The sequence below is a fragment of the Hemicordylus capensis genome, chromosome 4, assembly GCF_027244095.1.
Source record: "Hemicordylus capensis ecotype Gifberg chromosome 4, rHemCap1.1.pri, whole genome shotgun sequence".
Taxonomy (NCBI): domain Eukaryota; kingdom Metazoa; phylum Chordata; class Lepidosauria; order Squamata; family Cordylidae; genus Hemicordylus; species Hemicordylus capensis.
In genome coordinates, this window is record NC_069660.1 from 140,962,305 (window position 1) to 140,975,108 (window position 12,804).

Here is a 12,804-nt window from a genome sequence, read left to right on the forward strand (position 1 = left end):
GGCTGGCGCTGCGAAAGCAGCAGAAGAGCCGCTCCTGGCTGCTCTGCGAAAGCAGCGCCAGCCATCACCACTTTTAAAAGGTGCCTCTTTGCTCAGTTAGCAGGGGAAAATATACAGTGAAGGTAATATAGATCCAGTATTGAGATGGTGGATAGTCGGACTGTTTTGCAAGGAAAATTTGTAAAATGAACTTTAGGATCTGAAGTTTTGCTCTGCATTCCTCTGCCAATTTGGGGTGGATGAGTACAAGGTACAGGGCCTCTTCAACTGTGGAATGTAGGGATGTGCATGGTCCGGAGCGGTCCGGACCGGCACCGAAGGGGGGTCTCCCTTTAAGGGCGGGGAGGGTTTACTTACCCCTCCCACCGCTTTGCCCCCTCCAGCGCCCGTATTTCCTGTAGAAATTGGGGTGGCGGGATACCTCCCCGCCGCCCCTTCTGCCTCCTCCTCAATGCCGCCCGCCTCCAGGACGGGGTGGGCGCGCGCGCCCGGCTTCCCTTTGAAAAGATCCAGTTTCTGCTGAGGGACTCACGGTTTAGTAATGCTGCCAATGGTATTAAATCAGAACAGAAGCCGGCACAGCACCGGGCCGGCCTCCGCTCCGGCGCCTCTCCCATTCTGAGCTGCCGCCGCCCTGGACGGCCCACCCAGCAGCCACTGAAAAGAGCTCAGTCAGGGAGGACGTGCCGTCGCCAACGCACCCAGGCAACCCTCACTTCCGGCTTCCATGCGACTTCCCCCCCACATACAGAGTGGCTGCATCCTGCCACTCTGTATGTGGGGGGGAAGTCGCATGGAAGCCAGAAGTGAGGGTTGCCTGGGCGCGTTGGCGTGTCGGCGACGGCGCGTCTTCCCTGACTGAGCTCTTTTCAGTGGCTGCTGGGCGGGCTGTCCAGGGCGGCGGCAGCTCAGAATGGGAGAGGTGCCGGAGTAGAGGCCGGTTCGGTGCTGTGCTGGCTTCTGTTCCGATTTAATACCATTGGCAGCATGACTAAACCGTGAGTCCCTCAGCAGGAACTGGATCTTTTCAAAGGGAAGCCGCGCGCACACACCCCGTCCTGGAGGCGGGCGGCATTGAGGAGGAGGCAGAAGGGGCGGCGGGGAGGTATCCTGCCACCCCAATTTCTACAGGAAACACGGGTGCTGGAGGGGGCAAAGTGGCGGGAGGGGTAAGTAAACCCTCCCCACCCTTAAAGCTACCCCCTCCACCCGAATCGAACCGGCCAGGGGACGGACCGGTCCGGACAGTTCGGAGGCCTTTACAATGGCCTCCGAACCGGTTCGGACTCATCCCTAGTGGAACGATCCTTGTGCACTTCCTTCCTAGAGAGGCTTGCCTAGATCTATCTGTGATCTCATTCTTTTGTCAACTTGAAGGCAGTAATATGTGGGTACTAGATTGGCTTTCCTCTCTTTTCGGTTTGTCGGCTCAAGATCTATATTTATCTCTTCTGTGCTTGTTTTTGTCTTGTCACTGCTGTGTGTGTTTTGGTATGTGTTGTGTTGTTGAGATGTTATAATTGTGTTGTAACTAGCACTGCTAATCTAGTACTGCTACGAATATGTATATACTGCTCCTACCAAAGTTTCAAAAAGTGGTTTACATAGAAAAATAAATAAGATGGTTCCCTGTCCCCAAAGGGCACACAATCTATAAAGAAACATAAGGCCAATACCAGCAACAGACACTGTGCTGAGGCTGGATAGGGCCAATTGCTCTCCCCCTGCTAAATATAGGAGCATCACCACTTAAAAAGGTGTCTCTTTGCTCAATTAGCAGGAATCTGACATGGAACATGACTTTCATATATACTGGATAGATTGGTACTCCCACAATTGGTGACTGAAAACCAGTTTAAATCTCTGCCACATATAGCATTTTTATTTGAAATAATCATTGGAAGAATTTTACATGTCCCCTTGCTCTGGACTATATCTTTAGTTTTTAGTAAGAACACTATACAGTCATTATTAAAATTGGCCTCCACCTACAAGATGTTCTTATTCTTCCTCCTTGAAAGGAAGAAGCAAATAATTTTGCTGCATGTTCATGAAAGCGTTTATTGTACAAGATGTTCCTAGCAGTTAAAGAAGCTTTATAAAATGAATTACTGACTTTAATGAGACCCTTATTAATGTTATAAGCTTTGACTTGGTGCTTTTGAACCCGATGACATTAAGACACCTGCGTGGTGATTAATTTACTAACACAGCCTTCTTGAAGGGAAGGACAATGTTATTTATGGAAATGTATTAACTGATGTCTGCCACGACATTTGCGTTGATGTAAATGTGGCTATTCCACTCACATGTAAAGTCTGCAACATCTTCTTGCCCAAGCCCAAAGCCAAGACAGAATTTTAGGTTCAGTTCTAATAACGTAGTTATCATGCTCTTGGGTAAGGGGACCCCCCTCATCATGTTCCTTCTTGCCCAACTGTTTTTGATGGACCATGCAGCAATTCTGTCACATAGAAGCCCTCCAAAACTACTTTCCCCATGAAGTAGTCAAGGAAAAGCCACAAGGTAGTGACTTTTGCACTCTCAGGGCCATTCTTGAAGTGGATCAACTACACAAGTCCCCGGCCATTGCTGGGCTGCTTTTTCCACAAGCATGGGATAGCTTTTACTAATAATTGCATAATTTGGGAGGGGCATTGCTAATACTGCATGATATTCCTGAGCAGGTGTGACCCTTCCATTAGGCAAAGTTATGTGGGAACCTCAGGCAGCAGGTTATTGGGGCACCAGTGAAGAAGCTCAATACCCTCCTCACTTTTTAAAGTGGAGGAGAGGGGTAGGAGGATGCATCCAAGTGGAGTGTTATTTAGTGCCCTGCCTCAGATGCATGGCGGACTTGAGTCACCACTGTTCCTGAGCACAATGACCAAGGGGGGGAAATACATTAATATGATCAGGACAATTGTTTAGAAATAACTGTAAGTTACTATCAGTTTCAGGCCCGTCATACGATAGTCAATCATAAGAACAATCTTTCTCATGAATTATGATGTAGATTCATAGTGTCTAGCATGTGGTTTTCAATCAGTAACTCTCAAATACTGGGGGCAACAAATTATTTAAACTGGTTGATTAAACTCATTGAATTCTGTGAGACTTGATGATAGATGTGTTTAGAATTAGTGTTACTAATTCTAGTAGCAAGTGTTCTCCCAACAAAGTGTTGCAATATATCCACAGTCCCCTGGCAGGAATGGGTTTTAGCTATCCTGGAATAGGAGCATTGCAGTGATGTTTGGATTCACAGAGTGAATCTTTCCCACTTTCCTTCCCTACTTTGTGATATAGTACTAAAGGGCTTGGTATTGGAGCTGGCCGCCAGCCCTGAACCTGAAATGTAGCTGGTGGCAGTGGTGGTGAAATATAGCATGATGAGGAGAGTTGTTTAGCCTCTTAGTATGCACCCTCCCAAACCTAATGCTCACTTCCTATCAGCACTGGGTCATGAGAACCTATTTGAAGATGTGTCAGGACCAGGAGGGCCCAGCAGAAGACCAGGAAACAGGCCAGAAACAGGGGTTAGGAGGCAAGCCAGGAGTAAGGGAGTAAGTGTCAAAGCCAAGCAGACAAACTAGGATCAGGAGGTGAGCCACAAGCCACAGTTGGAGCCCAGGGTCTACACCAAGCAAATAAACAGGAAGAAGGAGCAAAAGACAAGCCAAGAATCAGGATCAGCAAACACGGCAGGACCAAGGAATCCTTGGAGCCAAGCCTTAGTCCAGACAGGAAGCCTTTATATAAGGGCCACACAATTTTGGCCCTCCTGCAGATGTTGGACTACAACTTCCATCATCCCTGACTATTGGCCATTATGGCTGGGGATGATGGGACTTGCAGTTCAAAAACAGTTGGAAGGGCAAAGTTGTGCAGCCCTGTTTTATATCCATCCTATCCAGGGAGGGTCCAATGACTGGGCAGGGTTAATTCAGGGCCTGAGAACTCTGTCTGGCAATGCTGCTGTAGTTCTGCTGACTTTCCAATTAACAACAGATATACAATTTTGCATGCACAATCCTTCAACTTAAATTAGATGAATTTACTACTTGTACACCAGAATATACTCAGGGAAAGGTTTGTTGGTTTGTTAGAATAAATTCCGAATATAATCATAATATTTTAACTGTTATTCTCAACAGATTTTTAACACTCAATAATCAAATCAATAACTCTAAAACAACATTATGTCCAAGAAAAGCAGATCTTTCTCATGTTCAATTTTACTACAATCTGAATTTACCATATATGGTAATTATTCAGTAAAATGAATAAGGTTTGAAGTTGAAATCCTACACATTTCAAACTGTTCTTTTACTTCCCTCTTGTAGGCACATTAATAATAATAAAAAGTCTATGACATATACAGGTGGTCCTCCGACAGTGGTTTCATCAATTCACGGATGAAATTTAGTTACCGTGGGGATAGTTTTGGTTATTCTCCATTTTCTACCCCCCCGACTCAATTGATATACAGTTTAAATAGCCACTCTCCTAGCTTCTCAGCTGGCACATGGGGAGATTTAAAGAAGCGGCACAGGCTGCTCCATCTAGTCTTGCTTCATGCACTGGTGCTTTAAGCTTCCCTGTGCATCAGCTGAAAAGCACAAAGAGTGGCTATTTAAACTTTATACTTCCCTGTGCTTCTTAGCTGACGCACTGGGAGGTTTAAAGTTGAAACCGCTACTCACCCCCACACAGATTGCTTCATCCACTCTCATTGCAAGAGTGGATTGTTTAGCTAACAAACCTAACCCCATTTTGGCCATTAGGTCAAGCACTCCAGTATCACAGTTTGTGCAAATGTTACCCCTGCAGTATTACCGGGCCTCCTGGATTTCATTTACTGAACCTTCCTAGCAGTGTAATCTATGCACAGTGACTTAGCCCAGTTAACAATAGGCCTCACCTAGTATGATATAAACTGAAATTCATCAAATGATCACTTGAGGGTTGTTGATCTTCATAAAAATATATTTTTGAATTTTTGAGAGTGAATTACTATCATTTTTTTAAAAATCCAAAATTGTCATGCGAATGTAGAAGTCTGCCGAATCCTAAACTTTTAATTTGAATGAAATACAATTTAGTTCAAAATAATGCAAGCAACCTTCTCTGGCCATATTAATGTGTATGTTGTGACATTAAGGGAAAGAAGGCACAGTTGGAGTGGATTTGGTTTTTAAAGAACCCCCCTAAACCTCTGCACCTAGCCAATCCAAATTTGTCACATCAGAGGACTGGATACTGTAACCTGTATATATTGTGCAAACTAAACTTTTAAAAAAATAATTCCTTACTTTGTATACATTATTCTGCCATATTTGGGATGAATTGTTAGTAGTTTTACATAATTTGTTTTGGTAATCATGGAGAAGATGAAAACACTAGGCGGAGGTCCTGAAGCCTCCCAGTCCCTTATTTTAACTACTTCCCTTCCTGAGACACTATTAAATTGTTCTATGTAATTTGCAACCATTTAATGACTGTTGTCAAAACAAGCTAATGACCTTTTCTTGCTTTTTTATCTTTCATAATATTTTGTTGTGCTGTTACACTATTCTCTGAATGAAAATGGATTTTACATTTGGCACCGTGGATGTCTGGTAGCAAGGAATTAATCCGGGCTTGTTCCGGTCAAAACTACACTCCTGCGGAGATAGATTGGTAAGTTTTTAAAGCTTTGTTTATATAGCAGTAATACGTCTGGAGTTAAGTGACAATATCATACAGTACAGGTGAAACTCGGAAAATTAGAATATCGTGCAAAAGTCCATTAATTTCAGTAATGCAAATTAAAAGGTGAAACTGATATATGAGACAGACGTATTACATGCAAAGCGAGATAAGTCAAGCCTTAATTTGTTATAATTGTGATGATCATGGTGTACAGCTCATGAAAACCCCAAATCCACAATCTCAGAAAATTAGAATATTACATGGAACCAAGAAGACAAGGATTGTAGAATAGAACAATATCGGACCTCTGAAAAGTATACAGTGTACTGTGCTTGATTGGCCAGCAAACTCGCCTGACCTGACCCCATGGAGAATCTATGGGGCATTGCCAAGAGAAGGATGAGAGACATGAGACCAAACAATGCAGAATTGCTGAAGGCCGCTAATGAAGCATCCTGGTCTTCCATAATACCTCATCAGTGCCACAGGCTGATAGCATCCATGCCACGCCGCATTGAGGCAGTAATTGCTGCAAAAGGGGCCCAAACCAAGTACTGAATACATATGCATGCTTATACTTTTCAGAGGTCCTATATTGTTCTATTCTTCAATCCTTGTCTTCTTGGTTCCATGTAATATTCTAATTTTCTGAGATTGTGGATTTGGGGTTTTCATGAGCTGTACGCCATGATCATCACAATTATAACAAATTAAGGCTTGACTTATCTCGCTTTGCATGTAATGCGTCTGTCTCGTATATCAGTTTCACCTTTTAATTTGCATTACTGAAATTAATGGACTTTTGCACGATATTCTAATTTTCCGAGTTTCACCTGTATATACATCCTAAAGAATAAATCTATTGGTGTAAACATGAGCTGTGCTTCTCCAAATTGGGTAATTTTGGAGCCAGCGTGGTGTAGTGGTTAGAGTGCTGGACTAGGACTGGGGAGACCAGAGTTCAAATCACCATTCAGCCATAATACTTGCCGGGTGATTCTGGGCCAGTCACTTCTCTCTCAGCCTAACCTACTTCACAGGGTTGTTGTGAGGATAAACTTAAGTATGTAGTACACCGCTCTGGGCTCCTTGGAGGAAGGGCGGGATATAAAATGTAGATGATGATGATGATGATGATGATGATGATGATGATAAATAATAGGTGTATAGTTATTGCCCTGACTAGAAAATATGACTGGTGTAGAAAAATATTCTGAAATGTATTCCCTTGGGAATTTCCCCTGCATAAGCCTTACTTATGTGACAAAATAATTCAAGATAGAAAACTGCTAGGCAGAGTAGTCTGAAAGCAGAGTGTTTTATGTCCCATTCAAGGTGCTGGATATCTTCATCTAGTAGTTCCGGGGTGAGACTGTGTTGGGAGCTGTGTGTGGCTCCAAGCAAGATAGTCATGCTTGAGAACAACTGATCACATTTGGAGGGAGTGGGGATCTAAACCTAGCCCCCTGTTGATGAATGATCCTTTGGATTCCACCCCCAGAAGTACTGGATGTGGTGATCCAGCATGCTTTAAAACAGGTGATTGTTAATGAGTGAGTTCAGACATCATGTAAAACCATGCTCTGTGCTATAGTTAGGAATCCAAACCATGATTTGAACTTCCAGACATAGAACAGGCAAACTATGATTTAGAGCTCCTTGTCTGCTTTTGTTTCCTATCCCCACAGGACTCCTCCTTCATGAGATCTTAATTTCTCACTCCTATTGCTGTAGTGCATCAGCCTCTTGAGGCAGAGGTTTATCTAACTGTGGTTTATCGATGATTTGTGAATCCAGACATAATGTGAAACCAGTTAGTGCATACTGTAGGGGAGGTTTTTCACTATTTACAATAGCAGTAACTTTGCTCCTCACCAGGGGCCTAGCGAGACCCCCGGGGACTGGGGGACAAAAGGGCCCCCCCATCACACGTGTAAAGCATGTGCACACCACAGCAGCCCAAGCCCCACCCTGCATCTGATATCAGATGCAAGAGGCGGGCCAACCAACATCTCCCCACCGTTGCTCCTACTTCCTGTTGGCCATCCCCGATGCCACTGCTGCTGCTACCCCTTCCCCACCACCACTTCTTATCTTGGCCCCCATGGCGGCGGCAGGCACTGTGGCTGTCGGCCTCTCCGGCTGTCCTGCACACCTCTCCAGCCAAACTGCGTGCCTGCACAGTTCGACAACGGACGTTGCATGCCCATGACATCACAGCCCTATGCATGCTTACATGAGAGTAATCCCTTTGAAAATATTAATAGTAAGACTTACTATTGAAAACAAGACTTACTTTTGTACAAACATGCATAGGATTGGGATGCCTCTCACACAGTCCATGTGTGCATGTGTGGCTGAAGAGGATGAGTGTGTGAATGAAACAGAAGGGGAAACAAAGGAAGCCTGGCACCTCATCTCTCTTCCTTCCCTCTTCCTTCTTGCCATTGCTGACAGATTTTATTGCCTCCAAAACGTTCTTTAGAAACAGAAGAACAGGGATAGGAAACCTTACAACTTACTGATTGGTAAGAGAAACAGACATTCACGGGACATCTTAGGCTCCTTAAAATGGCATATATTGTTTTCAAATCTTGCATCTGCCCCGTCTTATTGGAGATAGTGAGCAATGGGGGCGGGGGCAGGAGCGGGGGGCGGGGGGGGGAGAAAAGCAAACCAACAGAAAGGGCTGCTGTCTGTCCCTGTTATTTCCTCCCTCCCCTCTCTTGCCCTGGTAAGTGGTTTTTTCCCCTCTCTTCCCAAGGTGGGTGACATGGGTGGGCATCATTTCCTTCATACCCTTGGGGTTCCTCTTTCTTCCCAAGAGAGTGGTGGGGACTATGTATGTGTATGTGAATAAGAAGTGTGCGTGCTTGTCTCTGTGTTGTCTGTGTCAGTGTGCTGTTTCTCTAAAAGAGGACTAAGGTTGAAATCTTTGCACACTTGCTTGAGTGTAAGACTCATTGAACTCATTTGAACTTACTTCTGAGTAAACATGCATGCACTTGTGCTGTAATAGCAATAAAGGAGACCTTGTGTTTGTTTTGGAGTTCTTAGCCATGGATTCACATGGAACGGCTGGGTGTTACCCAGGCCCCGGCTATCTTTGTAATTCCTGACTCTGGACCTCCACCCTACCAGCCCCAATGGGCACCAGCTGCCACTGATAGACAGTGGTTTGCAAACCAACCTTAAGTTCTGATTGTGGTTTGTCAGCCTGAAATAAACCATGGTTTGTTGACTAGAAACAAACTAAGCACAGTTAGACAAAATAATCCATGGTTCTGCTTTATGTCTGAACCACCACGTTTCCAATCACTCTGTTCTGGGTTGTGTAGCCTTGGGAAAGCCATTCAGCCCAGGAAGTCTGTGACTGGATTGGAATTAAACTAGTGTCTTCCAGGTTGCAACACATACAACTCTTACATGATAGCTGATTGCACTGCAGGCTGCTTTTTAAAGTTTCCTAAATGCCTTTAAAACATTTTTAAGGACAGAGAAATCCTTTTAGTTTGTCAGCTAGGATGTCCATGGAGCAGGGGTCATGCTAGTTTTCTTAACATTTTGCTTATGGCAGCATTTTCTGTAGCCTACCTGGCCTCAGAGCAGGCTTTCAAAAAGCATTTGTTTGGGAAAGCATTCATTTTGATCATTCATTCATAATTTTTTTAATTTAACAGGTCACCTATTATTTGGGTGAACAGAAGTTTACCTTTATGGGGACTACAGGTAATGTATGGATTCAATTTTATATAGCACTTGCAGATGTTGCTTAATAATAATAATAATAATAATAATAATAATAATAATAATAATACAGGAAAAAGCAGAAAGGTCAATGCTGAGAAACTCAAAATTGGAAAACAGGCCTAGTCAATATTATTTTTAGACTTCCTTTTAAAGACTAAGGCTGGGATCCATAGACAAACAGAGAGCACTTTCACTCGGGTGAGAGGGGTCAGCAATGTTCCTTTAAAGTTTCTTCTAAGTAAATGTTGTTCATCATTCCTGTATCCAGGAAACTATTTTTTAATTAACAAGGTTTATGTTGTTTATGAAATCAATATCTTGCTTAATTATAAGTTCAAGCATTGGCTGTTTTTTATTCTTCATGCTGTAATATAGATTTTTTCCCCTCAAGTTTGCTTAACCATCTAGTATAATTATGTCCCTTGTTTCTTATTATTCCATAAATGGGATTTAGACCTTTCTACATGACACCAGTTGGTAAAATGAGCACCCTTAGGGGTCTTAGAAAACCTGCGAAGGCTGAAAAAATAAATCTAAAGATCTATGATTATTTGGATTTGGTCTGCAAATACTAAGATGAACAAATGCTTAATAGTATGGCTTTTACTATTAACAGTGATGTACAATGGAGCTGCACTTAAGTTGCACTTAAATTAAATTAGTGGGATAATTAGTTGAATTAATATGTCCCTGATTTTAACAGAACTTAAGTATAGCTAACTAAAATGTCTTCACCTTGTTTGCTTAGCAGTGGCAGCTTCTATGATTCTGGTGAACTCTAGCCACAGAAGCCACTTATGTTGGAGTCCACTTCTCACCACAAAACACACACCTTCCCATGACATTTTGTGGGCTTATGAGTACTGTACAGTGAATGCTGAGGCAATTAGAATAAGATCTTTGTCATAAAAAAAACCCATTTATTCATGGCAAGCAACTGGCTGAAGCAGCATGTGATTGCCTTCAATATAAACTTGTATTTATTTGGAGGCATTTGAACAATTTCCTGAAGCTGCTATTGTATTTACAGCCTTACAACTCCTGATATCTGTGCTGAATCTTGATTGTGCAATTGTTCAGGAAGTTGGGTTTTCATTAGCTGGGAACATTTGTTTAATATTAGAAATTCTCCAGCTAATCATATTCAAAATTCCAGACTTGGTGCTATGCTTCTGCAAATATGAGCTTTTATGATATCCTGTCATTATTGAATGCATGCAGTTATTTTAAGTTTTTTCATTCCTTTTATAGCTGTTTGAAATTGGCAGGGGGTATACTAGTTTGAAGTGAGTGAGGCAAATTAAGCGGAGCAATTTTTTATTTTTATTTTAGGACTTTGAAAACAGCCTAATGTATAAACCAATGACGTTTGAGTTTGAGAACACATGATACACAGACAAGTTACTGTTCGCTAGGATATGCTCTTTAGGTCTTCATGTTTAAATATCACACATATCAAGTGTGTGGCTATGAACTCATTTTAATCTGGTGCGATTAAGTGAAAGATATGAGCATTAACTTTTCCAGCTGTCGTTTACTGCAAATTGTTGCAATCTTTTTTTTGCTGTTGTAGGCAGCTGTTAATACATGTGTGCGGCATCAAGGGAATAGATTGCATGCCCGTCTAGGGAAGACATCTTTCAAAAGCCTTTAAAGTGATAGTAGAAAGTAGTATAATCAGTGGCTAAAATTTCTTTTACTCCATTCTTACCAGCCAACGTTCTCTGCAGCCCTCCAGCAATAGGAGGTCTGCAAGAAGCCTCCAGCATTCCTGAACTGAAGGCTTCTTTGCACTGTGGGCTGGGCACGGAGGGCAACCGGACAGTGATTTTTGTCTCTCTGCCCTCCTTCCAAAAGTTCTTTTCATTTGTATAAATCTATTCCCGAGGGTTGCATAAGCCCTGTAGAAGATAATGGATGCTGTGCAGTACCAATGCCTGGCAAAGGATGCACATAATCTATAAAACAGAATCCCAATGGTGTTGTTCAAGACAGTAAATTCGACAGATTCCCTGGTAAAATCTGTGTATGCCTAGGGTTAGCTGCTTCCTAACGTAAAATCACCATATGGAGGCCATTATTTTTTTTAAAATCACTGCTCTATATGAAGAGTCATTGCTAACTTGGGAACGAGGCAACCCCTGCTAACTTGGCAAAAAGGTGTGGTGATTCTCTTTATTTAGCAGGGGGAGAGTAACTGGCCCTATACACTGCCAGTACAGTACCTTCAGTGACTGTTGCTGGTGACTATCTTATGTTTCATTTTAGATTGTGAGCCCTTTGGGGACAGGGATCCATTTTATTTATGTATTATTTCTCGGTGTAAACTGCCCTGAGCCATTTTTGGTAGGGCAGTATAGAAATCAAATTAATAATAATAACAATAATACTTCACCTCAAAACCCGAATGCCGTTTTATTCAAACTATTATTCAACTATTTATTATTTATTCAACTATTCAACTTATTTATTCAACTATTCAACACCAATGAAAGAAAGCAGGCCTGCAAGAAAGAACGTCAAGAACTGAGCAGAAAAATAAGCCACTGCATGGTCAATATTTGCACAGTATAAGTGGAAAATCAGACATCACCAAGACCTGGTCTCCCCTGTCGGGAAGCATGCAGCCTCTTCAGCCGTCCAACCGGAAGTCCCCAGCCGTCCAACCAGCAGTCCTTGGCCGTCCAACCGGAAGTGCTGGACTACATAGATCTTGATCAGATGCAACAAGACAGTTTTATGCATACATTCGTTTAGAATATCAGCTCACTGTCTAGTACTAATACTAAAGCTGACATAGTTTTCTTGTGGATAGTGTTAGCATGGTGGTGACCTACACAGTGTTGGTCAATCCATATGGAAAACTGGGATACCACCCTTAGCTTCTTGGAGGAAGGATGGGATAATAATGTAATAAAACTAAGATGAATGTGAAATAGCTGACTAGCTAGAGTTGCCACTTTGCAGAGACAACTTCCTGGGTGCTTTGGGTGCAGCCGTTTTATGAGACGAGGCCCCAGTGAAGAGATTAAAGACTGGAGTTCAGCTACTGAATACTTGGAGGACTTCTCTACTCATAGTTCAACTACTTTGGGTAGTTTAGTGTCTTAAGTAATTCTGTTTCATGTTTGCTTAGTCCTCAGTTATTATAATGCAATTTCACACAAATGTCATTTCTTTAGGTATCGGTGGCTTTGATAAGTTTATTTGAAACCATGCTCCTGAGCTATCTCAGCTATAAAGTAAGTCATTGTGGCAATTTTCTCCCAAATCCATAGTTCGTATTGTTGCACTTTTATGTGGGAAGCTGTGTTTCTCTTAGTTCAAGAAGAGGATGTTTTCAAAGAGCCTATTGCTTGC

The 12,804-nt window shown here is 42.5% G+C and overlaps 1 protein-coding gene across 6 annotated transcripts in view; it reads left to right on the top strand.

Annotated features, from left to right (window-relative positions):
• KCNT2 (potassium sodium-activated channel subfamily T member 2) overlaps positions 1-12,804 on the top strand; it is a 366,405-nt gene that overhangs the window by 174,802 nt on the left and 178,799 nt on the right. For all 6 annotated transcript variants that reach the window (XR_008307289.1, XM_053250672.1, XM_053250674.1 and 3 more), the window contains exons 5-7: positions 5,626-5,682; positions 9,375-9,423; positions 12,627-12,686. Coding sequence is in view for 5 of the 6 variants with exons in the window: in XM_053250672.1 (XP_053106647.1) it covers positions 5,626-5,682; positions 9,375-9,423; positions 12,627-12,686 (166 nt within the window). In the remaining variant the exon portion in view is untranslated. The remainder of the gene's footprint in view (positions 1-5,625; positions 5,683-9,374; positions 9,424-12,626; positions 12,687-12,804) is intronic.